Source organism: Argopecten irradians, chromosome 9, assembly GCF_041381155.1.
Source record: "Argopecten irradians isolate NY chromosome 9, Ai_NY, whole genome shotgun sequence".
In the NCBI taxonomy this organism is placed as follows: Eukaryota; Metazoa; Mollusca; class Bivalvia; order Pectinida; family Pectinidae; genus Argopecten; species Argopecten irradians.
In genome coordinates, this window is record NC_091142.1 from 822,799 (window position 1) to 848,890 (window position 26,092).

The window sequence follows — 26,092 nt, forward strand, 5'->3', positions numbered from 1 at the left end:
GTATTTGCAGTACTTCGAGTACTTTGATTATTCAAAACTTGTCCCACATGGTCATAGATAAATCTATAGATTCATCTAAGAAAGATGTTTGAAGAATGCCAGCATTTCAATTAAGGGGAAAAACTGCTGATTTTTTTTCTGACTGAAAAAAAAAATCCATTGGTAAAGAACAATAAAATATTAAAACAAAATTTTATTTTATTGTAATGTTGTACAGAAAAAAGCAGAAGAGGCACATTCATTGCTTAGTAAACTTGGACCCAAGATTGAATTGGTAAGTGGATGTGTGTGGAAAAGCTATATACCGTATAGATTTACTTTCATTTTCTGAAACAAAAGTTTTTAAATTCCTTATAATTGATGCAAAGATATATAGTATGTGTATTATAATCATATTACCCATAATAATCAGGATGTTAAAGGATGCTAATATTAATTTAGTAAAATAACTAGATTATTTCGCATCCTTATATCTCATAAAATGAATTTAACACTGTTACTTAAGAATAATTAGCTATATGGCATTAAAGGATCCTTTTTCTCCTATTAATAAGAGTAATATTTGTTTTTGTTACAGCCCCTGTATAATCAGCCGTCAGACACCATAGTATATCATGAAAACAGAAGGAAGTAAGTAAACACAGAATGGTGTAATATTGGGGAACTTCTCAAAACCAGAAGGAAGTAAGAAAATACCGAATAGTGTAATATAGGGGAACTTCTCAAAAACAGAAGGAAGTAAGAAAATACTGAATAGTGTAATATTGGGGAACTTATCAAAACCAGAAGGAAGTAAGTAAACACAGAATGGTGTAATATTGGGGAACTTCTCAAAACCAGAAGGAAGTAAGAAAATGCTGAATAGTGCAATATTTGGGAACTTCTTAAAACCAGAAGGAAGTAAGAAAATACTGAAAAGTGTAATATTGGGGAACATCTCAAATACAGAATAGAGTTTGACAACTTTTTGTGATCAAACCCAAAGTGTCATGGTAGTTTTAGTTGAGATACTTACAAACTATTCCATTGTTTATTGTCTGAGTTAGCACTGTTTACTGTCACAGGGACTTTGGCCGTGAGTTAGCCTTTTTTTAGGTCATCTGACCTGAAGGAAGTGCTACCAAGTGGTTTCACATAAATGACCTTGACCTTCACGTAGTCACAGGGTGAAAAAGGCTAAAATCTTTAAATGACATTTTGTCAATAACTATGAAGCCTAAAGACCTGACTTTAAGTGTATAGCATGGTGGAATGAAGGGCTACCAATTTTGTTAAAATGAATGACCTTGACCTTCATTCAAAGTCACAGGGGTCAAAAAGGATAAAATTATTAAACGTGCAATTTACTGTGTATATCAGTTCTACTATATATTGTATTAATGGTCAGATGACCGTTAAGGCCCGTGGGGCCTTTTATTACTATTTTTAAATCATGTCACAGGGACTTGATGATGTATGAGAAGTTAGAAAGCCTGAATCACTTATATCTCTCTAGTTTAATGTTGTTTGTATGTAATGTTGTAGATTAATGTTTTATTGAATGTTTGTTTGCTTTTTTAGCCATGCGCTCTTCAAAGGCCGTCTTATTCTTCACTTCAAGAAGCGACACCAAGCTCGCAGAATTAGGGTACGTCTCATCTTAGCCTCTATAGAACAGCACCTGTGATGGGCAAAGTAAAAAAAAAGATGGACGGAGACTTGTTTTACAATCTAGTTTATTGAACTATTAACGCAGAAATTTTTTGTGTGTTATAGCTCCATAACATCTATTTTGATGAAAGGTTTTCCTCATTTACCCCTGTTATTACATAGTGATCTGCTTTATTTCTAGAAGTAGATGATGCTGTATTTCTGGAGTACTAATATTTCTGATGGCATACCCATAATTGTTATTTCCAATGCTTTTTAAGTTCGTTGTTTTACCTGTAATAATTGTTATCCCCCTGTTTTTACCTGTAGGAGCGTTACCTAACAGATAGGTATGATCAGCTAATGCAGGTATGGCTCAAAAAGATGGAGCGAGTGGAAAACAACGCAAAGCGCAAGTGAGTCAATTTATCACAATCTTTTAGTGTTGTTTCCTAAGACAAGTGACCTTTTAGTATTGTTTCCTGAGACAAGTGACTGTTTAGTATTGTTTCCTGAGACAAGTGACCTTTTAGTATTGTTTCCTGAGACAAGTGACCTTTTAGTATTGTTTCCTGAGACAAGTGACCTTTTAGTATTGTTTCCTTTTAGTATTGTTTCCTGAGACAAGTGACTGTTTAGTATTGTTTCCTGAGACAAGTGACCTTTTAGTATTGTTTCCTGAGACAAGTGACCTTTTAGTATTGTTTCCTGAGACAACTGACCTTTTAGTACTGTTTCCTCAGACAATTGACCAATTCTTTATGAATTGAAATGGTAAACCACCTTTCTTTTGTGATTTCTATTTCAAAACAAGCATGTGGAAATAAACTTATGCTTATTTGAAAATTTCAATGTTAGGGATGTAGGTATTTGCATAGATTAGATTTAAACTCACAAATTCACTTTGATTTCAAAACCTACCAAAGTAAGCGACAAGCACTTGCTTATGGAATTTACTTTATAAAATTTAATTTGGCATAAAAACTGTTTTAAAAGCTGTTCATTCAATTCTTACATGTAAAAAAACCTAATTGAATCTTTTCTTATTGAAACTTTGACATTACCATTTCTTATTATTTGAAATATCAATTTTTGATGCTGTGAAACAGCATTCTTAGGTACGCTCGGAGAGCCTGTGCACATCAAAACAATGAAACCACTCCGTGATGAAAATTAAAAGTTGTTTTGTTCATTTCATGTAATACTTGATGGTATGAAAAAATAAAACCCCAATATTCAAAACCACAGACATAGAATTTGTACATACTTATACACCATGGATGGAGTGTTTTAAGTGTTCAGTTGGGACTCTATGATATTTGTATTACTCCGAGAACAGTGGTCTCCCGAAAATCACGAACAACGCCTTCTTTGCTGTCTTCCTCCGCGACAGATTTTCAGTGGATTTTAGATTGTGTATGTTTATTTAAATTATACGTAATTCATGCTAATGATCGATTATTGTAATCAAATGTTAGGAAGGTAACCTGCAAAAGAAAGTTCTTATAATGCTTATAAAGTTTTTTGTGTTGGTTGTATTAAAGAACTATATCTGACATATTATTACGCAGTAAAAGTTAATAGTTTTGAGTACGTGCCTCCTCCCTTGATCTGTCACTGGGAGTTCTGTCTTTTGTTTATCGACAACTGCGGTATATTGAAAGGGAAAAAGTACCAAATCTATCAACATAAACTTACAAAATATCATGATAATATATTGATAATTTGATGAAATTAAATTTTAGTTTATATACAACTGTGATTCTCTTAAATCACATATACAATGTCATGCATTTTAACTTGCAGTAGTTTGTTATACTTGTAATGTAGTGTTTATTTGTTTAGTCGTAAATATAGTAGACATATGAATACACAGTTGTAGTATGCTAATGAGATCAGGGGATAAGTCTATTGACCAATCAGATTCCACTGTCTGGGCCCCGTGTCATAGAGTGCAATCCCCTCATTAGCAGTTTGTTTGGGAAGCTGGAAGCTAGTGACCATTTTGTGTTTTCCGTTTATTTATGGATTTATTCTAAATTAACTTTACACTATCAATGAACTGGATGTGTATTCATTTCAATATCTAAGCTTAGACTCGTAGCTTCAGCTACGTAAGACTTTGCTCTACTGTACAGTAGACGGTATCAACGAAGACAACAGACTAAATAGGCCTAACATTATCCTTTGTTCGTCGCCATTTTTTAGGCCAATGACTGTTTCCTATCCATGTATCAGCTCGTGTGTTTAATTGCTGCTTCTTAGCAACTTGTTGTGACGTGTACCAATACTAACAATACTGGCTTACGAAGCGTGAATCATGTGTCAGAACAGCTGTAGTTAGTTATTGTACGAGTCTTTGTCTAACATATAATACTCAACTCCGACAACCAATATGGGTCCCAAACGAAGAGCGACACGTCCTACACCTTATGACCCGGAATTAATTGAGAATTGGACTCTTGCGCGTTTGAGAGAAGAACTACGTAGACTGGAGATTTCATTTTCAAGCTCCGAAAAACTCAAGGTACTTGTGAAAAAAGTTAAGGAAGGGAGGCGAGTTACCCCAGTCGCTCCCCAAACGAGAGGTGCGGACCAGCATGCATCTCGCTCGGAACCGGAAGACCTTCGAAGTGTAAACAAACTGACTGAATTGGTGTCTACTTTGACAGAGAGTGTGTCAACTATGCAAAAGTGTTACGAACGTCTGGAACAACGAGTCATTAATAACGTTAGTGATGCAGCTTCCAACAACACTCGTGTCATCGCCGCAGCTTCAGGCAGTCGTAATCAGCCGAGTACAGAAGCATCTTCGGTAACGTTACCAACTCAAGCCACAGGTGCAGTCGGTTCGTCCGAAGGTTTCAATCTAGATACGGCCTACAGACGTTTGGCGGAGGACACAAATCAAGGTGAGGAAAACCGTACCTTAAGAACTCGTTTCGGTTACACCTCAGAAAGCTTGCCATTAGTTGAAACTATCTCTCCGACCCTAAAGCAACAAATTATTAGTGGCAGAGATGTTAATTTGGCCGCTCTACTCATCTCTTTTTATAGTGGTCTACCAGACAATGCTGGGAATCCCTATCAAATTTCTGAAAAGCAAGACTTTCGGCGTAACAGGATTTTAACCCTTAACGAATTCATTCTCGCGTTTGGGGTCTACAAGCAGGTTATGTGTGCCGTGTACCCTAATAGAAGGGTAGAACTCGACCTATATGAGAGGGACATAGTAGACATGGGGACAAGATATGCCTCAGGTTTTTATGACTACCATCGTTTGTTCTTGGCAAAAGCTGCTGCGCAGTTACGTTATAACAATACTCCTATAGACTGGTCAGTGCGTGACAATGTGCTATTTTGCAACATTTTCACTAACCAAAGGCCCTTAACATGTACTTTATGTGACAGCACTCTCCATACAACGCCTTTCTGCCCACTGTCACAACCAGAACAGCAGTCTCACAACAAAAACACAAACAAGAATGGGTCATAGTCCAGTACCAAGAAAAATTTTGATGGCAATTCTTCGGATAGTCATGGTCATCCCCGTGTTTTTCATGAAGGGAAAGAACTCTGTAACAATTTCAATACTCAGATAGGATGCAAAGCCTTTGCTTGCCATTATCTACATGCCTGCCTGTTTTGTAAAGGGGACCATTCGGCCACATTGTGCCCTTTAGGGTCAACTTTGCCTCAAAACAAGAAGCGTTAGCTCCTATCCTTTTTAAGGCTACTACCCCCATCGCTATCGACATACTTGAAAATGAACTAGCACATCATCCAGATAGACCTTTCATTAAACATTTAATAGATGGACTTTGAAATGGATTTGACACTGGTTTTTTTCATCTACCTAGTAATTCTATTGTATGTAAAAACTTGAAGTCTGCTTCAGAGGACCCTAATAGTGTCTCAGCTCTAATCCAAAAGGAAGTCGAAAAAGGATATCTTTTGGGCCCTTTTGAACGTATACCTTTTCAGGACTACCGCATTAATCCTATTGGCTTAGCTGAACACAAATATTCTAGGAAAAAACGCTTAATCGTTGATATGTCAGCGCCACACCAAGATCTGGATAATCCAAGCCTTAACAGCTTAATAGATAAGGCTACGTCTTCTTTGAAATATGTTACCGTTGATAATGCTGTTTCCGTGATGCATGGCTTATGAAGACTGATATCACAGACGCATTCAAACTTCTGCCAATTAAGCCTGAACTTTGGTCCTATCATGGCATTAAGTGGAATGGAAAATTTTATTTTTTCACTCGATTAGTTTTTGGCAGTCGGTCTAGCCCAAAGTTGTTTGATAATCTCTCGCGTGCAGTGTGCTGGATTGCTACTAACAACTATAGGATAAAACACATTTTACACTTGCTTTACGACTTCATCGTGGTTGAACCAGCAGACAGTAATGCGCAGGAAATTATGCAGACTTTCATTGGAATTTTTGATAATTTAAATATACCCATTGGTGCACATAAGACAGTGGGACCAGTTACAGTGTTAGAATATTTAGGTGTGTTTTTAGATTCTAGTCGTATGGAATCTAGGCTTCCTGAAGAGAAAGTACAACGTATTATCTCCGTTTTGGAATCTTTCTTGGTTGGGCTTTCTTGTACTAAGCGCGAAATGTTAAGCTTGTTGGGTCACATGAATTTTGCAAGTCGATGTATCCGACCAGGGCGTTCATTCGTATCTCATCTTATAGCTTTATCTTCGTCTGTGAGATAACTCCATTACCATATTAAGCTCACAGAAGAGTGTCGTTCAGATTTAGCTATGTGGGCGCTTTTCTTAAGGAATTGGAATGGTGTTTCCTTTTTCCTGGATGCCTGTGTTACGTCTACAGCAGACCTGCATTTATACACAGATGCCACTCGCGTAGCCTTCGGAGGTATTTACAATGATCAGTGGTTTCAGGACGTGTTTTCATCAGAACTTTTGAAACTTGATACCTCCATGGCTTTGTTTGAACTCTATCCTATCGTCATGGCCTGTGTTTTATGGGGTTCTCAATGGAGCCGTAAACGTATACTGTTTCATTGTGATAATTTAGTGACAGTCGAAATCATAAACAAAGGCAGGTCTAAAATAAAGTGTATTATGAGACTTGTGAGGAAGTTAACTTTCCATTCGGCAATTAACAATTTTACTGTGCATGCGCATCATATTCCTGGAGTTGATAATAACATTGCCGACGCAATTTCTCGTTTTCAGATGGCCCGATTCAGGAGGTTAGCCCCCTTTGCCAACGTTCTACCAGTACCATGCCTACCTATGTCAAGTTTAATGATGACTTAATCTGTGAGGTGGACAATTTGTGGACTCATGCCTTAGGAGAGAGAACTCAAGCTACATACCGTTCTGGATTAAACTGTTTTCAAACGTTTGTGCTTATGAGTGGTTTTCATTTTCCTAGTAACTCTCTACACCCATTTCAGAAGACTTGCTTATCAACTTTGTTAAACACTGCCAGAAAGCCCTACACTTGAAATTTGAAACCATCAAGTTATATCTGGCAGGTATTCGTTTCCATTATATCAAGAATAAGATGGGAGATCCAACAGCCAACACTCTGAGACTGTCATATATTCTGCGAGCTATTAAAAAGACTCAAATTAATTCAACTTTGTCCCCACTTCCTATCACTTGTACTATTCTTGCTCAGATGTGTGCGTTATTCAAAAATCATATTGTTTTTAATATATTTTTTGATTGCATGCTTCAGTGTGTATATAAAACTTCTTTTTATGGTTTTTTGAGATGTGGTGAATTCACTTGTAATTCATTTAATGATATGTTTTTCTTACGTGTATCTGATGTTCAGATAGCACCAGACATGTCATTTTTCGAATTACATTTGCGCGTGTCTAAGACTAACCCTTTCGCCAAAGGTGTTACCATCACAATTTTCGAAAACAGCTTGATGACTCCAGTAGCTTCTATGCGTTCATATTTGAATATGAGATTATCTCGGGGTGCTCTGCCTTCTGCTCCCCTGTTTGTTAACGATTTGTTTTCTAGTAAGCCTTTATTACGCCATACTTTTATGTCTTACTTAAAAGAAACTTTAGCTCGTATTGGTCTAGAAAATGAGTCATTTACTGGTCATTCTTTCCGTATTGGTGCCAGTACCTCTGCAGCTGCAGCTAAGGTTGAAGATCATGTTATTAAAGCATTAGGTAGATGGACATCTGACTGTTTCATTAGGTACATCAGGATCAGTCCTGACTCTATTAAACATGCTCAAGTAAGCATGACTTCTGTTTCGGAGTTTAAGCTTAATTCCTAGTCATTCACGTATATAATGTATACACAATGTACATATACACATGTATTGTTTGGATACCTAGCCTATCAACCTCTTTTTTCATTGGGGGCACTCACTCCTATGTGTCGCGTTTGCTCACATATTTGTTCGTTTTTGGCATTTTAATTCTGGGGAATTTAAACCCCCAATTTCTAATATTATTTTTCTTAAGTATCCTAATTAGCTCTTTCTCTCTTATGTTGGGATCTGGTTGGCGAGTCGTAGCTTCTCTCATACCGTTGAGGGCCTAGCTAGCTTGCTAGAATTCCCACCTTCTCAGCATGGAGGGTTATAGCTTTAAGTATTTCAAGATATACTTACCTATACCTGGTATAGTGTTTTGGGTCACGTTTGTTCCTGCTTCTCTCATATCGTTGAGGGCCTAGCAGACATTCAGCTTCTCTCATATCGTTGAGGGCCTAGCTATCCCATAACATTCTATTAGGCTTTCTTTAACATGGAAACCATGTTTCCCTTTATATCGTTAAGTGTAGCATCACAATGTTGTAATGCTAAATGATAATTAGTTAGTCTGGAGTGAGTAGCCCCTGATGCGCCAAATATCTAAGTGAAGTATGTATTTTGATTTAATAAATAAGTAGCAGGGTTCTCACTAAGTATTTGAATAGATGGTTGAAAATTTATAATAGGTGGTTGAGGGCCACAAGCCCCCATGGGGCCAATACTTATTTCTGACAAAAATAGCCGGTTGTAAACAAGGAAATACCCGGCTGTTTTTGCCGGCAACCGGCTTTTAACGAGAACCCTGAGTAGTTAACTTTTTTCTCTTGTGTTAGTTGTATATAAAGATCTATTTATGTACGAGCAACTTAAAGTGACAAATGAACTTATATTGCTGTGTAAGGTACGGTAGCCTTATGAAGACTTACTAAAGTCTGATGTATTGCAGGAAGTTTTCTTGATGATAGCGTTCTTATGAATTCAAAAGAAATTTGACTGGTATAAGTAATCAAATAATGTACCCTTTACTTGACAAACGTATATTGCCATGTTTTATTATAAGTCAAAAGTCGGCAAAGCAAAACTCACTATAAATGTTCTGCACGATAATATCTCGCCAACCAGTTACTGTTAAGCTTACGAAGACTTGCTAAAGTCCGATACATTACATGAAGTTTTCTTGATGTTAACTGCTAGCGTTCTTGTGAATTTAAAAGAAATCTGAGTCATATGCGTAATGAAATAATGTACCTTTTATTTGGCAAAAGTATCTGGTCATGATTTATTAGTCAAAAGTCGTCAAAGCAACCCATGTTAGTTTTCTAAAAAGGAAACCAAAACATATCCGGTAATATATCCAAAACAAATGGTAATATTTCTAATGTTATATTTTTCTGAAAATATTCTTCGATGTTAAGTGGATATTAAGATACGAAAATGTTTACTTATTATTATGAGGAGACATTGATGAAATTGATAATTTAGCAATTAATAACGAATTATTAAAAAAAACGATACTCAGATTCTGAACGGTTTCATTGGTGTTGAAATCGTTATTTCAAAAATAATTTAGAAATAAAATTTATTACAGTTATCTCAGGATAATAAGTTATTCAACTTATTGTTCTTGAAAAACTTAAAATATCATAAAATAAATACGGTACATATCGTAAATGTTTTTTTTTTTTTTTTTTTTTTTATTAAACTCCGAAATTCAACACTGCACACTTATGTATAGTTTACTAAATTCTATATTTAAATGAAAAACCTATTTCTTTATTCCTTTGTTTGAGTCCTTCATTCACAGCATCTATGAGTGGCCTTGGCACTTTGATTTATTATCATTGACCTGGAACTCCCAAAAATATCATTACTGAAATACTCCATATGTGCTGCTCATATGACAGATTTAGTAACCATTATGGTGCCACATAGGAGGAAACAAGAATATTGTTTTTGTCTGTGCCTAATTATGTAGATGCAAACATTTACTTAATGAAAGTTTTTTGTGGTTTTCGGCAGAGCTAAAGATGCTAAGATGAGGGAATATTATGAGAAGATCTTCCCTGAAATAAAAAAGTCGCGTGAAGACAAGGAAAGGTTTTCCAGGTTTGTGTTGTTTGAACATCATCTCTGTCACTAATTTGTAACTGTATTTATCCATTGGTTGCTCTGTCTGTATTTTTTGTGCTTTGAAATAAATTAGTGCTACTAGTATGATTGTAAGTATGTTGGGGTTTGCAACAATATTTGTATGCTAAAGTCAGGGTTTAAGTGATGTTTTTATGAATGTTTAAATTCAGGGGGCCAACCTTCAGTACATCCTGTAATATGCTTAACTGTAAATAACAGCTTTTCAAAATTTTCTTATTTTAACACTTCATGTTCTTGGTTGCCATGACAACCAGAATGCTATAGACCAGTTTTGGAAAATGGCCAATCACTCATTAGCTTTTGGATCAATTTTGTTTAAACTTGATTAAAAGGTTGTAGCATATCTATAATTTGGCACATACATTTTGCAATAACGGGTAGCATGGAAATATAATGGAGGAACATTTAGTGGCCATGGTCTGAAATAAGTGGGGTGGGGTGGGTGGGGGGGGGGGGTGGGGCGTTTTGGAGGGGTTGGTTGGTAGGATATTAATTAGCCATTAGCTTACATTTCTGGTTATAATTCATTTTAACAAGGATTTTAAATGTTTAACACAGGGCTGGTACTAGAAGTGGAAATATTGGTCCATATGCTCGTAGCGAAGCAGAGTTTGAACAAATTGTTGATGGACTTCATGAACAAGAGGTACGTTACCCTTCATTTTTTGAAGTATTAAAACTCTATCAGAAAGGAAAAGAACTTCTCTTCTAATTTGGTCTTCCCATTTTTTATTTTGAATCTAAAAAGATGTGTTATTGAATTTACAACATTAAAGTTGTATGATCTATAACTTTCGCTCTTTTTGTCATAGTGAAAACCTGTGAAAATAGTGTGTAAGTTTTATACAAATTTTTTTTTCGTCTGTCTGAGTTTTAAACTTTCTAATTTGACCACTTTTTATAAAGTTGCAGCACTTGAAGTATTTTTAATTATAAAAGTAAAAAATCTTTTAACATGTACACTGGAAAAATAGGCTCAAAACATGCCGAATCATTCCGAACTCTTCCGAACATCGTCGCGACAATTTAGAAGTAACATGAGAGTTGTGAAACCAAGAGACAAATTTTCATAAGCAAAACATGTGGTCGACATCAGCAACCTGGATCTACAAAGAAAATAATGCTTGCACATTACAATATTTGATGCAGGCAATATTTTACGGCAATGTGTGAATTGGATGTTTCAAATACTCATTCTGTGGACATATAATTACCATCATGATTTGCTCATATTAGCCAGAAGGAAAACGGAAACAAACACATGTGCGCTTACGCTAGTTACCTGGCTCACCACGTGCAGGTCGTGTCCAACGTCAGTCATGTGATACGATTCGGAATCAGACAAAACCCGAAGTCACTGAACATGGCGATGATTGAAGGCGCTTTATTCAAAACCAGGAATATATGATCCCTAGATTTCGGCTCTCTTATAGGCCAACATATGGTTTTGGGGAGTTAATCATCGAGTTACATGTCCATGTTCAAATATCAAATGTTAAAGTGACATTTCATTACAATGAAATTAGCTTGCAATATAACTTTAACTCATTATTTTTTATACTAGTTTTGGAGGTGTTTTGTCCATGCACAGTACTTTCAGTACTTTGATCTTTAGATTTGCTTCTACTATGAAATTTATGTCTACCAGCTAGCAAGGCTGTTTCTGTACAGCTCCAATACTTAATGTATCCTTATTTAACAGGAGGATGACAAGAAGATGCGGAGCTACGCGGTAATACCACCAATGATGCTTGATGCACGTCAAAGAAGTCTGCGTTATCTCAATAACAATGGCTTGATTGAGGACGCGATGGAGGAATGTAAGGAGAGATCCAACATCAACGTCTGGACTCCACAGGAGAAGCAAATTTTCAAGGAGAAGTACCTACAGCACCCTAAAAACTTCACGGTCATCCAACAGTACTTAGAGCGAAAGGTAGGCCGGAGAAAAGATTAAATTTACCTCTACGAAACATTAAACCAGAGGAACTGAAATAATTTTTGTTGGTTGTGTTAAAGATGCTCCACCGCTGACAGAGCAAAAATGATTCCCATCATTTTAACAACAATTGGTGTTTATTATATGTTTATCTAATTAACACAAAAAATAATTTAAAATAATTTATTTTTCTTTTTGTGCATGTGCAATCAGTACTGCATTCCAGATAGAACATGGTGCCACAGAATTTTTAGCATGATGGAGCTCCATCGTAGCTTATAGCATGACCCCTGGTTTTGAAAATTACCTTGTGAACAGGATATCTCAAGTTATATATCATTAACAGCAATGAAATTTGGCAGAGACATGTAGTTATAGATAAGGACGGAACTGATAAAATTTGGCGACAAACAGACATAAATTCTATTTTTGGGGAATTAAAATATATTAATTTCTTCTTTGTCTATACTGATATTTAAATGAGAAACAAAATGCATTATGGGAAACATTTCATACAAAATAAATATAATTTAAGAGATATTCGTTATTTTTCTATTCTTAAATATGTTACTCAAAGTGTCATGACATCATAATTACCTGTGTTGGATAATCTATATTCCCTGGACAGTGTCACAAGTCAGGTGCCCTAGTTTCATCTAGATGCTGTTTATAGGCCTATATGTGTGTGTAAATGTGTTACCTATACCCTTTACTGTAAAAGGGAAAACAATGGTTGAGAGATAATTAATGTATTTTGTTATCAAGGCCCTGGGAAAGGCTCGCCTGTAGCTGCCAATGTCAATTTGTAGTAAACCCCCCCCCCCCCCCCCCCCCAATAACCCCCCTTATAAGATAAGTTATTAATTTCAACTTATTAAAGCTAATTTAGTTTACCTCTTATAACCAGGTCAGCCAAATATCTTATAATATCAAATTATCAAATATAATTTTTTCTGTCACCTATAATGAATTATGCCCTCCTCCAGCAGGTATCCTTTTAAAAGTCTAGTCAACTTAACACTTTGATTATACATAGTTGTACATGTGTGATACCGATAAGCAATCATACAGGAAAAAGTTTCCCCAATTATTTTTTATCATATTACAATATTCTGATAAATTTGAATTAACAGCATTGTTAAATGTCTGAATTTTATGAAATTTTCTGATATCAAAGTTAAGTTGAAGCTATTTGAATTGGTCTCAACACTATTTACACTAAGAAGATGCTGCTTCTGCATACACTCAAACTAAAACTCTGCTCAGAAAAAATTTCTGTTCAAATCAATTTTTTTTTATATAAAACTGTTGATCTATATATAAATTAACATTTGATAAATGACATATGTCTTGAAAGAATGTACGATTGTTTTGATACCAACACTGTAGAAAAATACCAGTCTTCATTTGAATTGTCCTAATTAATTATTAGTTCAAAAGTGCATATAAGTGTTAACCCTTTACCACATGTAAGCGCCTTTGGACGCCTTTACCCCTTGCCCCATGTAAGCGACTGTGGACGCCCCCGCACCATCTCAATGTAAGCGCCTCTGGACGCCCCTACACGATCTCAATGCAAGCGACTCTGGACGCCATTTTGACTATCAATGTTTTGCTAGCTTTGTATCACGTGATAAAAGCGCCACCTGTGTTCAGACTTTACAATCTAATTATAGACGTGACCAAATTTCTAACCAATCAAAAATCGGCACAGTGATACTATATAAAACTCTGAATAAATTAACCAAGAAAATCACACGTGTGTTCACTGCTTCACTCATGTTTACCGGGGACGCCATCATGTCTTCTGTTGTTGATATTACGGCAGATATTTGTAATTATAAATACAATGTCATGATACTTAAATATCACAGACCTAAAAGCATATAATCTGACAATGATTTAGACAATGTTTTATTCAATTTGACCGATCGAAAATCTGACGGTCATGAAGAACGGCGAGGTCCTGTACTATCGCCATTACCTGACGCCGTGTTGGATTAGACTGGCGAGTTTGCAGCCGTGAGTGTTGATAATTTTGTTAGAAACTTGTTGTCAAAACTTCAATAAACCTTTAATATACTTCATTTAAAGTTGATGGACTATTTTCGTGCATTTTTCAACGGCAAATAATGTACAAACATCCCACAACAAACACACTACTCTGAACGATAGAAAGTGAAAGTAGCGGTGAACGGGTCGTGAACCGGCACGGACAAAGCAGAGAGTAGCAGTGTTTTTCAGAGCAAATATATTGACTGAGTCATGATCAGATATATATCAGTTTGTTTACAATATTTCAAGTAATTTGTGCAATTTTTTTTCTAAAAGTTATAATAAATCGGCAATATTTTGAGTATTTCTGACAGAGAAAATCAACCATTTTCTGACCTGTAGATGTTTTTAATAATTTTTGAAGTTCTCATATCGAATAATGTTTGAAAATGATAGCATCACTGTGTAGTTTGATTCATTTTGAAGCAACTTTATTACCAAAACATTTCTCAAAAATAAACATGAAAGTAAATAAATCCAACTTTAAAAACGTATTATCAATCCAGGCTGACCCAAGTGCCATTGAGATGGTGCATACACTTGACAGATGTTGCAACAATGTTCATGTTGACCATTGTATACTTTCCTCATGGAAGCCTGGTGATGCAGTCTACTAGTTTGCATATGGTAAAGGGTTAATCAAGAATATTAGTCAAAACCAATCATTGAACATTAATTAACTGGACCATTGTACTACGAGGTCATTGGCCTCTTGTTTTGGGATGCAATTGATTTTTTTTTATATTTTCATCTTGAAGTAAAATTAGAAGCTCAAACTTTTCAATGGTGGTAATGGTGTTAAGTAAGTAACTTTTGTCAATGAATAAAAATACTAACTTGTCTGCTTCTTTTCTTAAAAGAGAAAAAAATACCATTTGTCAGCAGTGTAGCATCTTTAAGATAACATTTTATATAAGCATTTGTTAGTCATACACATATTACAGATGTGTTATATGAACTTAAATGAGGAAAGTTATGTTATAACCATGAATTTGTTGTAAGCCAGTTCGATATAAACATGGTTTACTGTAGATGCTCGACTAGCACCTCCTTCAGTACTTACAGTACTTTGATCTGCCATAATCATTGGAATATCCAGGTGAGTGATACAGACCTACTGGGCCTCTTGTTACAACCTGACTTACAATGATTTCCCATTACAGACTGTGGCAGACTGTGTACAGTACTACTATCAGACAAAACGAAGTGAAAACTACAAACAACTGCTTCGTAAGCAAACTGTGAAGAAAACAAAGCGGCTTCAAAAACAACAGGCAAGTATAACATTGAGAGGCTGGTGTTAACGTGTGTGTGTACTTGTAGCAGAAATACTCCATTACACTCTTTTATTAGAGTCAATAAGTATTATTAATAGAATCTTATTTAGTTCATTTATTTATGCTAGAATTCTTAGTGATATGATGATAATGTAATTTTGTGTGTATAGCCGGCAGCCCCTATAAAAGAGGAACCAAAAGAGGAGATAGAAGAGCCAGGATCATCTGTGTTACCTATAACTGGCACGGCCATCCCACCACCGCCTGAACCGACCATTATCAAGAAGGAGGAAGACAAGGTCGAGGAGGATGACTCTTCTGATGACAATGAGGTCTCTACTTCAGGGGCGGGGGAAGGTAAAGTCTGGGGAGGGGGAAGGTAAGTCTGGGGAGGGGGGAAGGTCTACTTCAGGGGCGGGGGAAGGTAAGTCTGGGGAGGGGGAAGGTCTACTTCTGGTGAGGGAGGAGGTAGGCCCTGGAGCTGGGATACTTCTGGTTAGGGAGGTGGAAGTTGAGGCGGGGCTTGGTACGTCTGGGGTGGGGAAGGTAGGCCCTGGGGCTGGTCTATGTCTGGGGCAGGGGGAGGTAGGCCCAGGGGCTGGTCTACATCTTGGGCAGAAGGGTGTAGGCCCTGGGGCTGGTTTACCTTTTGGAGCGGGTAGAGGTAAGGTTTCTAATGGGCTGCAGAGAGAAAAGTCCTCTTCTTAGACTGGTTAAGATGTTGGTAATTTATACACAGTAAAGTTTATTTATCACTACTCAGAGAATTTCTCCTTGGGTATAATATTTTCAATAAAAGTCATATTGGTAGAGCCCTGGTAAAATGGTGCAAAGAATTTCTTTGGCAAAGTATAATACACAGTACAATACGCAACTCACTCTTGATCTACTCAGTCATTATACACAGTACGTACTCACTACTCAGACATTATACACAGTACATACTCACTACTCAGACATTATACACAGTACATACTCACTACTCAGACATTATACACAGTACATACTCACTACTCAGACATTATACACAGTACATACTCACTACTCAGACATTATACACAGTACATACTCACTACTCAGTCATTATACACAGTACGTACTCACTACTCAGACATTATACACAGTACATACTCACTACTCAGACATTATACACAGTACATACTCACTACTCAGACATTATACACAGTACATACTCACTACTCAGTCATTATACACAGTACGTACTCACTACTCAGTCATTATACACAGTACATATACGTACTACTACTCAGTCATTATACACAGTATGTACTCACTACTCAGTCATTATACACAGTACATACTCACTACTCAGACATTATACACAGTACATACTCACTACTCAGACATTATACACAGTACATACTCACTACTCAGACATTATACACAGTACATACTCACTACTCAGACATTATACACAGTACATACTCACTACTCAGTCATTATACACAGTACATACTCACTACTCAGTCATTATACACAGTATGTACTCACTTATACATATCTCACTCATATATACACAGTACATACTCAACTACTCAGACATTATACACAGTACACATACGTACTCACTACTCAGACATTATACACAGTATGTACTCACTACTCAGACATAATACACAGTACGTACTCACTACTCAGACATTATACACAGTACATACTCACTACTCAGTCATTATACACAGTACATACTCACTACTCAGACATTATACACAGTACATACTCACTACTCAGTCATTATACACAGTACATACTCACTACTCAGACATTATACACAGTACGTACTCACTACTCAGCATTATACACAGTACTACTCACTACTCAGACATTATACACAGTACATACTCACTACTCAGTCATTATACACAGTACGTACTCACTACTCAGACATTATACACGGTACATACTCACTACTCAGACATTATACACAGTACATACTCACTACTCAGACATTATACACAGTACGTACTCACTACTCAGACATTATACACAGTACATACTCACTCACTACTCAGACCATTATACACAGTACATACTCACTACTCAGTCATTATACACAGTACATACTCACTACTCAGACATTATACACAGTACGTACTCACTACTCAGACATTATACACAGTACATACTCACTACTCAGACATTATACACAGTACGTACTCACTACTCAGACATTATACACACAGTATGTACTCACTACTCAGACATTATACACAGTACATACTCAATACTCAGACATTATACACAGTACATACTCAATACTCAGACATATATACACAGTACAGTACTCAATACTCAGACATTATACACAGTACGTACACACTACTCAGTCATTATACACAGTATGTACTCACTACTCAGTCATTATACACAGTTTGTACTCACTACTCAGACATTATACACAGTACATACTCACTACTCAGACATTATACACAGTACGTACTCACTACTCAGTCATTATACACAGTACATACTCAATACTCAGACATTATACACAGTACGTACTAATACTCAGCATTATACACAGTACGTACACTACTCAGTCATTATACACAGTTTACTCACTACTCAGTCATTATACACAGTACATACTCACTACTCAGACATTATACACAGTACATATCACTACTCGACATTATATACACAGTACATCTCACACTACTCACTACTCAGACATTATACACAGTACATACTCACTACTCAGACATTATACACAGTACATAGTCACTACTCAGACATTATACACAGTATGTACTCACTACTCAGACATTATACACAGTATGTACTCACTACTCAGACATTATACACAGTACATACTCACTACTCAGACATTATACACAGTACATACTCACTACTCAGACATTATACACAGTACGTACTCACTACTCAGACATTATACACAGTACATACTCACTACTCACTACTCAGACATTATACACAGTACATACTCACTACTACTCAGACATTATACACAGTACTACTCACTACTCAGACATTATACACAGTACATACTACTCACTACTCAGATTATACACAGTACATACTCACTACTCAGACATTATACACAGTACATACTCACTACTCAGTCATTATACACAGTATGTACTCACTACTCAGACATTATACACAGTACATACTCACTACTCAGACATTATACACAGTACATACTCACTACTCAGACATTATACACAGTACGTACTCACTACTCAGTCATTATACACAGTACATACTCACTACTCAGACATTATACACAGTACATACTCACTACTCAGACATTATACACAGTACATACTCACTACTCAGACATTATACACAGTACATACTCACTACTCAGTCATTATACACAGTACATACTCACTACTCAGACATTATACACAGTACATACTCACTACTCAGTCATTATACACAGTACATACTCACTACTCAGACATTATACACAGTATGTACTCACTACTCAGTCATTATACACAGTATGTACTCACTACTCAGACATTATACACAGTACGTACTCACTACTCAGACATTATACACAGTACATACTCACTACTCAGTCATTATACACAGTACATACTCACTACTCAGACATTATACACAGTACATACTCACTACTCAGACATTATACACAGTACATACTCACTACTCAGAATTATACACAGTACGTACTCACTACTCAGACATTATACACAGTACGTACTCACTACTCAGTCATAAACACAGTATGTACTCACTACTCAGTCATTAAACACAGTACATACTCACTACTCATCACTATACACAGTAGGAACTCTAAAATCAGACATTATACACAGTACATACTCACTACTCAGACATTATACACAGTACATACTCACTACTCAGACATTATACACAGTATGTACTCACTACTCAGACATTATACACAGTATGTACTCACTACTCAGACATTATACACAGTACGTACTCACTACTCAGACATTATACACAGTATGTACTCACTACTCAGACATTATACACAGTATGTACTCACTACTCAGACATTATACACATTATGTACTCACTACTCAGACATTATACAAAGTATGTACTACTAATCAGCATTATACACAGTACTTACTCACTACTCAGACATTATACACAGTACATACTCACTACTCAGACATTATACACAGTATGTACTCACTACTCAGACATTATACACATTATGTACTCACTTCTCAGACATTATACACAGTACGTACTCACTACTCAGTTATTAAACACAGTACATACTCACTATTCAGACATTATACACAGTACATACTATTTCAGTAGACCACATTTAGCATCTCATTAAAACAAAACGTGACAAAAACGTCACTTTATATATTTCAGATGTCCGGTACCTACCTGTAAGACACCAAAAAGGAAAGTAAAGCGCCTACGACCACTGCCACAAAAATGGGCTGACTTATCAGCGGAAGTTAAAGACCCTATCATCAAAGACCTTCGTAAGTTTGCAGTTGGATTATGATTCTCTGATAGAATTAACAGATTCATCTGGAAATCTTTTATCACCCTACTCTTAAATAGGGGGCATTTCATACTCTGCTATTCTATTTTAGTTGAAGACTGATAAATCTGTTGTGTAAAACTAATGCCACATATCTATAACTCTATGGTATTGCATTGATTATGTTAAAAATAAATATTTAGAAAATTAAGCCTGGGGAAGAAAGAAGTTTGACAACTTAATTATGAAATTATACTAAAAGGTGATATTATTTAAGGAGACTTCGATAACTTGTGTAAGGTAGCCACCAGCTGTAACATATCCCTTACACAACAGACATTGCTGTTACATGTAATTAAACAACAGTCATTGCTGTTACATGTCCCTTATACAACAGTCATTGCTGTTACATGAAAAAAACAACTGTCATGGCTGTTACATGAAATAAAAAACAGTCATGGCTGTTACAGGTCCTAAACAACAGTCATGGCTGTTACATGTCCCTTAAACAACAGTCATGGCTGTTACATATCCCTTAAACAACAGCCATGGCTGTTACATGTCCCTTAAACAACAGTCATGGGTGTTACATGTCCCCTAAACAACAGTCATGGCTGTTACATGTAATTAAAGAACAGTCATGGCTGTGACATGTAATTAAATAAAGTCATGGCTGTTAAATGTCCCTTAAACAACAGTCATGGCTGTTACATGTAATTAAACAACAGTCATGGCTGTTACATGTAATTAAACAACAGCCATTGCTGTTACATGTCCCTTACACAACAGTCATTGCTGTTACATGAAATAAACAACAGTCATGGCTGTTACAGGTCCTAAACAACAGTCATGGCTGTTACATGTCCCTTAAACTACAGTCATGGCTGTTACCTGTCCCTTAAACAACAGTCATGGCTGTTACATGTCCCCTAAACAACAGTCATGGCTGTAACATTTAATTAAACAACAGCCATGGCTGTTACATGTAATTAAACAACAGTCATGGCTGTTACATGTTATTAAACAACAGCCATGGCTATCACATGTAATTAAACAACAGTCATGGCTGTTACATATCCCTTAAATAACAGTCATGGCTGTTACATGTAATTAAACAACAGTCATGGCTGTTACATAACCCTTAAACAACAGTCATGGCTGTTACATGTAATTAAACAACAGTCATGGCTGTTACATGTAATTAAGCAACAGTCATGGCTGTCTCATGTAATTAAACAACAGTCATGACTGTTACATGTCCCCTTAACAACAGTCATGGCTGTTACAGGTAATTAAACAACGGTCATGGCTGTTACATGTCCCATAAACAACAGTCATTGCTGTTACATGTAATTAAACAACGGTCATGGTTGTTGTATGTCCCCTAAACAATAGTCTTGACTGTTACATGTCCCTTAAACAACAGTCATGGCATGGCTGTTACATGTCCCCTAAACAATATTCATGGCTGTTACATGTAATTAAACAATGGTTATGGCTGTTACATGTCCCTTAAACAACAGCCATGGCTGTTACATGTCCCTTAAACAACAGTCTTGGCTGTTACATGTAATTAAACAACAGTCATGGCTGTTACATGTCCCCTAAACAATAGTCATGGCTGTAACATGTAATTAAACAACGGTCATGGTTGTTGTATGTCCCCTAAACAATAGTCATGGCTGTTACATGTCCCCTAAACAATAGTCATGGCTGTTACATGTAATTAATCAATGGTTATTGCTGTTACATGTCCCTTAAACAACAGTTATGGCTGTTACATGTAATTAAACAACAGTCATGGCTGTTAACTGTCCCCTAAACAACAGCCATGGCTGTTACATGTCCCCTAAACAATAGTCATGGCTGTTACATGTCCCCTAAACAATAGTCATGGCTGTTACATGTCCCTTAAACAACAGTTATGGCTGTTACATGTCCCCTAAACAACAGTCATGGCTGTTACATGTCCCCTAAACAACAGTCATGGCTGTTACATGTCCCCTAAACAACAGTAATGGCTGTTGTATGTCCCCTAAACAATTGTCATGGCTGTCACATGTAATTAAACAACAGTAATGGCTGTTACATGTCCCTTAAACAACACTCATGGCTGTTACATGTCCCTTATACAACAGTCATGGCTGTTACATGTAATTAAACAACAGTCATGGCTGTAACATGTCCCTTAAACAACAGTCATGGCTGTTACATGTCCCTTAAACAACAGTCATGGCTGTTACATGTCCCTTAAACAACAGTTATGGCTGTTACATGTCCCTTAAACAACAACCATGGCTGTTACATGTCCCTTAAACAACAGTCATGGCTGTTACATGTAATTAAACAACGGTCATGGCTGTTACATGTCCCATAAGCAATAGTCATGGCTGTTACATTTGATTAAACAATGGTTATGGCTGTTACATGTAATTAAACAACAGTCATGGCTGTTACATGTCCCCTAAACAATAGTCATGGCTGTTACATGTAATTAAACAATGTTTATGGCTGTTACATGTCCCTTAAACAACAGTCATTGCTGTTACATGTCCCTTAAACAACAGTCATGGCTGTTACATGTCCCTTAAACAACAGTTATGGCTGTTACATTTCCCTTTAACAACAACCATGGCTGTTACATGTCCCTTAAACAACAGTCATGGCTGTTACATGTAATTAAACAACGGTCATGGCTGTTACATGTCCCATAAACAATAGTCATGGCTGTTACATGTAATTAAACAATGGTTATGGCTGTTACATGTAATTAAACAACAGTCATGGCTGTTACATGTCCCATAAGCAATAGTCATGGCTGTTACATGTAATTAAACAATGGTTATGGCTGTTACATGTCCCTTAAACAACAGTCATTGCTGTTACATGTCCCTTAAACAACAGTCATGGCTGTTACATGTCCCTTAAACAACAGTCATGGCTGTTACATGTAATTAAACAACAGTCATGGCTGTTATATGTCTGTCCCCTAAACAACAGCCATGACTGTTACATGTCCCTTAAACAACAGTCATGGCTGTTACATGTAATTAAACAACAGTCATGGCTGTTACAGGCCCTTAAACAACAGTTATGGCTGTTACATGTCCCTTAAACAACAGTCATGGCTGTTACATGTCCCTTAAACAACAGTTATGGCTGTTACATGTCCCTTAATCAATAGTCATGGCTGTTACATGTAATTAAACAACAGTCATGGCTGTTACATGTCCCCTAAACAATAGTCATGGCTGTTACATGTAATTAAACAATGTTTATGGCTGTTACATGTAATTAAACAACAGTCATTGCTGTTACATGTCCCCTAAACAACAGTCATGGCTGTTACATGTAATTAAACAACAGCCATGGCTGTTACATGTCCCTTAAACAACAGTCATGGCTGTTACATGTCCCTTAAAGAACAGTCATGGCTGTTACATGTCCCTTAAACAACAGTCATGGCTGTTACATGTAATTAAACAACAGTCATGGCTGTTACATTTCCCTTAAACAACAGCCATGGCTATTATTTTTCCCCTTACACATCAGTCATAGCTGTTACATGTAATTAAACAACAATTATGGCTGTTACATGTCCCTTAAACAACAGTCATGGCTGTTACATGTCCCTTAAACAACAGTCATGGCTGTTACATGTCCCATAAACAACAGTCATGGCTGTTTCATGTCCCTTAAACAACAGTCATGGCTGTTACATGTAATTAAACAACAGTCATGGCTGTTACATGTCCCTTAAACAACAGTCATGGCTGTTACATGTCCCTTAAACAACAGTCATGGCTGTTACATGTAATTAAACAACAGTCATGGCTGTTACATGTCCCTTAAACAACAGTCATGGCTGTTACATGTCCCTTAAACAACAGTCATGGCTGTTACATGTAATTAAACAACAGTCATGACTGTTACATGTCCCTTAAACAACAGCCATGGCTATTATTTTCCCCCTTACACATCAGTCATAGCTGTTACATGTAATTAAACAACAATTATGGCTGTTACATGTCCCTTAAACAACAGTCATGGCTGTTACATGTCCCTTAAACAACAGTCATGGCTGTTACATGTAATTAAACAACAGTCATGGCTGTTACATGTCCCTTAAACAACAGTCATGGTTGTTACAGGCCCTTAAACAACATTCATGGCTGTTACATGTCCCTTAAACAACAGTCATGGCTGTTACATGTCCCTTAAACAACAGTCATGGCTGTTACATGTCCCCTAAGCAACAGTCATGTCAAGAAGTGCTGAGTGAATATTTGATTTACAGAACTGACAGAAGACATCACCAAGTGTTGTTCAGCTTGTTTTAACAGGATCGCGAGAAGACTCGGGACAAATCCACAAACAAATGAACCAATAGTCCCCCTAGTACCAGAGACAAATGAAGGTAAGTTCTACTGTCTAGCTAGACAACAGACAATCTCACTATCAACTCCTGCAGCAGCGAGTGTGTCAATGGTAGCATCAACATTTGTGTTAAGTCTGACAAAGTTAATCATATTTTTTCAAAGTGAAAACTTTGTCAAGTTACTCAAAAATGAAATATGTATATATATAATTTTTGAGAAACATGACAAAGTTTTCTTTCAAATCAAATATTAATGCTACCGTTGATACACTTGCTACTGCAGGAAAAACGAGTCGACAACGAAGTTACTCTTTGCATCAGTCAAGAAATCATGGATAATGATTGAAAAATATTTTCACTTGTTTGTGAACTTTTAGATAAAAAGCTTAAATTCAGCTCGTCTCCTATGTTTTAAAACATCAACAGACATGTGATAAACTTATGTTATGGTCTTTGACCTAGAGGTCGGTAGATTTTGTGTGTAACAACTTAACCACAGATTTGTAGTTTTACTGACCTCGGTAGGGAGATAGCCAGGTCAGCTGTATCACAGGTTGTTTCCTTCACATCTTTGGTTGGAGGTAGTTTGTAGACAAGGAGGTTATGTCGTCTGCTATCTCCATAATGATATGCAGTGAAATATTTTATCTAAATTTTGACTAGTATTTCTAAATTGATGCTTCTTGCCCTATTTATACAGCGGAAGTAGTGGAGACGTCCAGATGGACAGAAGAAGAAATGGAGGTGGCTAAGCAAGGTTTGTTAGCATTAGATTTATTTTTAATATATCGCTACTTTTTTTACACTATATAAAATGGTTTGTTAGCATTATATTTATTTTTAATATACCGCTACTTTATTTACACTATATAAAATGGTTTGTTAGCATTATATTTATTTTGATATACCGCTACTTTATTTACACTATATAAAACGGTTTGTTAGCATTATATTTATTTTAATATACCGCTACTTTATTTACACTATATAAAATGGTTTGTTAGCATTATATTTATTTTTGATATACCGCTACTTTATTTACACTATATAAAACGGTTTGTTAGCATTATATTTATTTTTAATATACCGCTACTTTATTTACACTATATAAAACGGTTTGTTAGCATTATATTTATTTTTGATATACCGCTACTTTATTTACACTATATAAAATGGTTTGTTAGCATTATATTTATTTTTGATATACCGCTACTTTATTTACACTATATAAAACGGTTTGTTAGCATTATATTTATTTTTAATATACCGCTACTTTATTTACACTATATAAAACGGTTTGTTAGCATTATATTTATTTTGATATACCGCTACTTTATTTACACTATATAAAATGGTTTGTTAGCATTATATTTGTTTTTGATATACCGCTACTTTATTTACACTATATAAAATGGTTTGTTAGCATTATATTTATTTTTAATATACCGCTACTTTATTTACACTATATAAAATGGTTTGTTAGCATTATATTTATTTTTAATATACTGCTACTTTATTTACACTATATAAAATGGTTTGTTAGCATTATATTTATTTTTAATATACTGTACTTCATTTACACTATATAAAATGGTTTGTTATCCCCCGCCCAACAAATGGGTTCCGTCCGTCTGTCCGTCCGTCCGTACGAATGGTTTCCGGAGCATAACTCTAAAACCAGTAGAGATATTTCCATGAAACTTCATAGACACATTGTTCTTATGGTCTAGTAGTGCCTTTTGCTATTTTAAGGTTTTCACTTTTTGTACTTTTTTCTGTAACCATGGAAACATTGCTGAAAATGGCAGATTTTTGTGTAAGAATCGTTTCCTGAGCACAACTCTAAAACCAGTAGAGATATTTCCATGAAACTTCATAGACACATTGTTCTTATGGTC

At 36.1% G+C, this 26,092-nt stretch overlaps 3 protein-coding genes across 6 annotated transcripts in view; 2 read left to right on the plus strand and 1 right to left on the minus strand.

Moving 5' to 3' along the window:
- The window catches only part of LOC138331001 (nuclear receptor corepressor 1-like), a 29,629-nt gene extending 13,916 nt beyond the window's left edge, over positions 1-15,713 (plus strand). Inside the window, exons 5-13 of the mRNA XM_069278462.1 lie at positions 218-274; positions 578-630; positions 1,561-1,627; positions 1,960-2,045; positions 9,928-10,014; positions 10,618-10,705; positions 11,762-11,995; positions 15,217-15,327; positions 15,501-15,713. Of these exons, the coding sequence (XP_069134563.1) occupies positions 218-274; positions 578-630; positions 1,561-1,627; positions 1,960-2,045; positions 9,928-10,014; positions 10,618-10,705; positions 11,762-11,995; positions 15,217-15,327; positions 15,501-15,713 (996 nt within the window). The remainder of the gene's footprint in view (positions 1-217; positions 275-577; positions 631-1,560; positions 1,628-1,959; positions 2,046-9,927; positions 10,015-10,617; positions 10,706-11,761; positions 11,996-15,216; positions 15,328-15,500) is intronic.
- LOC138331040 (aspartate--tRNA ligase, mitochondrial-like) overlaps positions 1-26,092 on the minus strand; it is a 669,399-nt gene that overhangs the window by 445,243 nt on the left and 198,064 nt on the right. The window lies entirely within an intron of this gene.
- Positions 19,688-26,092, plus strand: part of LOC138331033 (filaggrin-like) — a 58,681-nt gene continuing 52,276 nt past the window's right edge. The window contains exons 1-3 of the mRNA XM_069278487.1: positions 19,688-19,814; positions 24,114-24,233; positions 24,895-24,951. Of these exons, the coding sequence (XP_069134588.1) occupies positions 24,933-24,951 (19 nt within the window). The 5' untranslated portion in view covers positions 19,688-19,814; positions 24,114-24,233; positions 24,895-24,932. The remainder of the gene's footprint in view (positions 19,815-24,113; positions 24,234-24,894; positions 24,952-26,092) is intronic.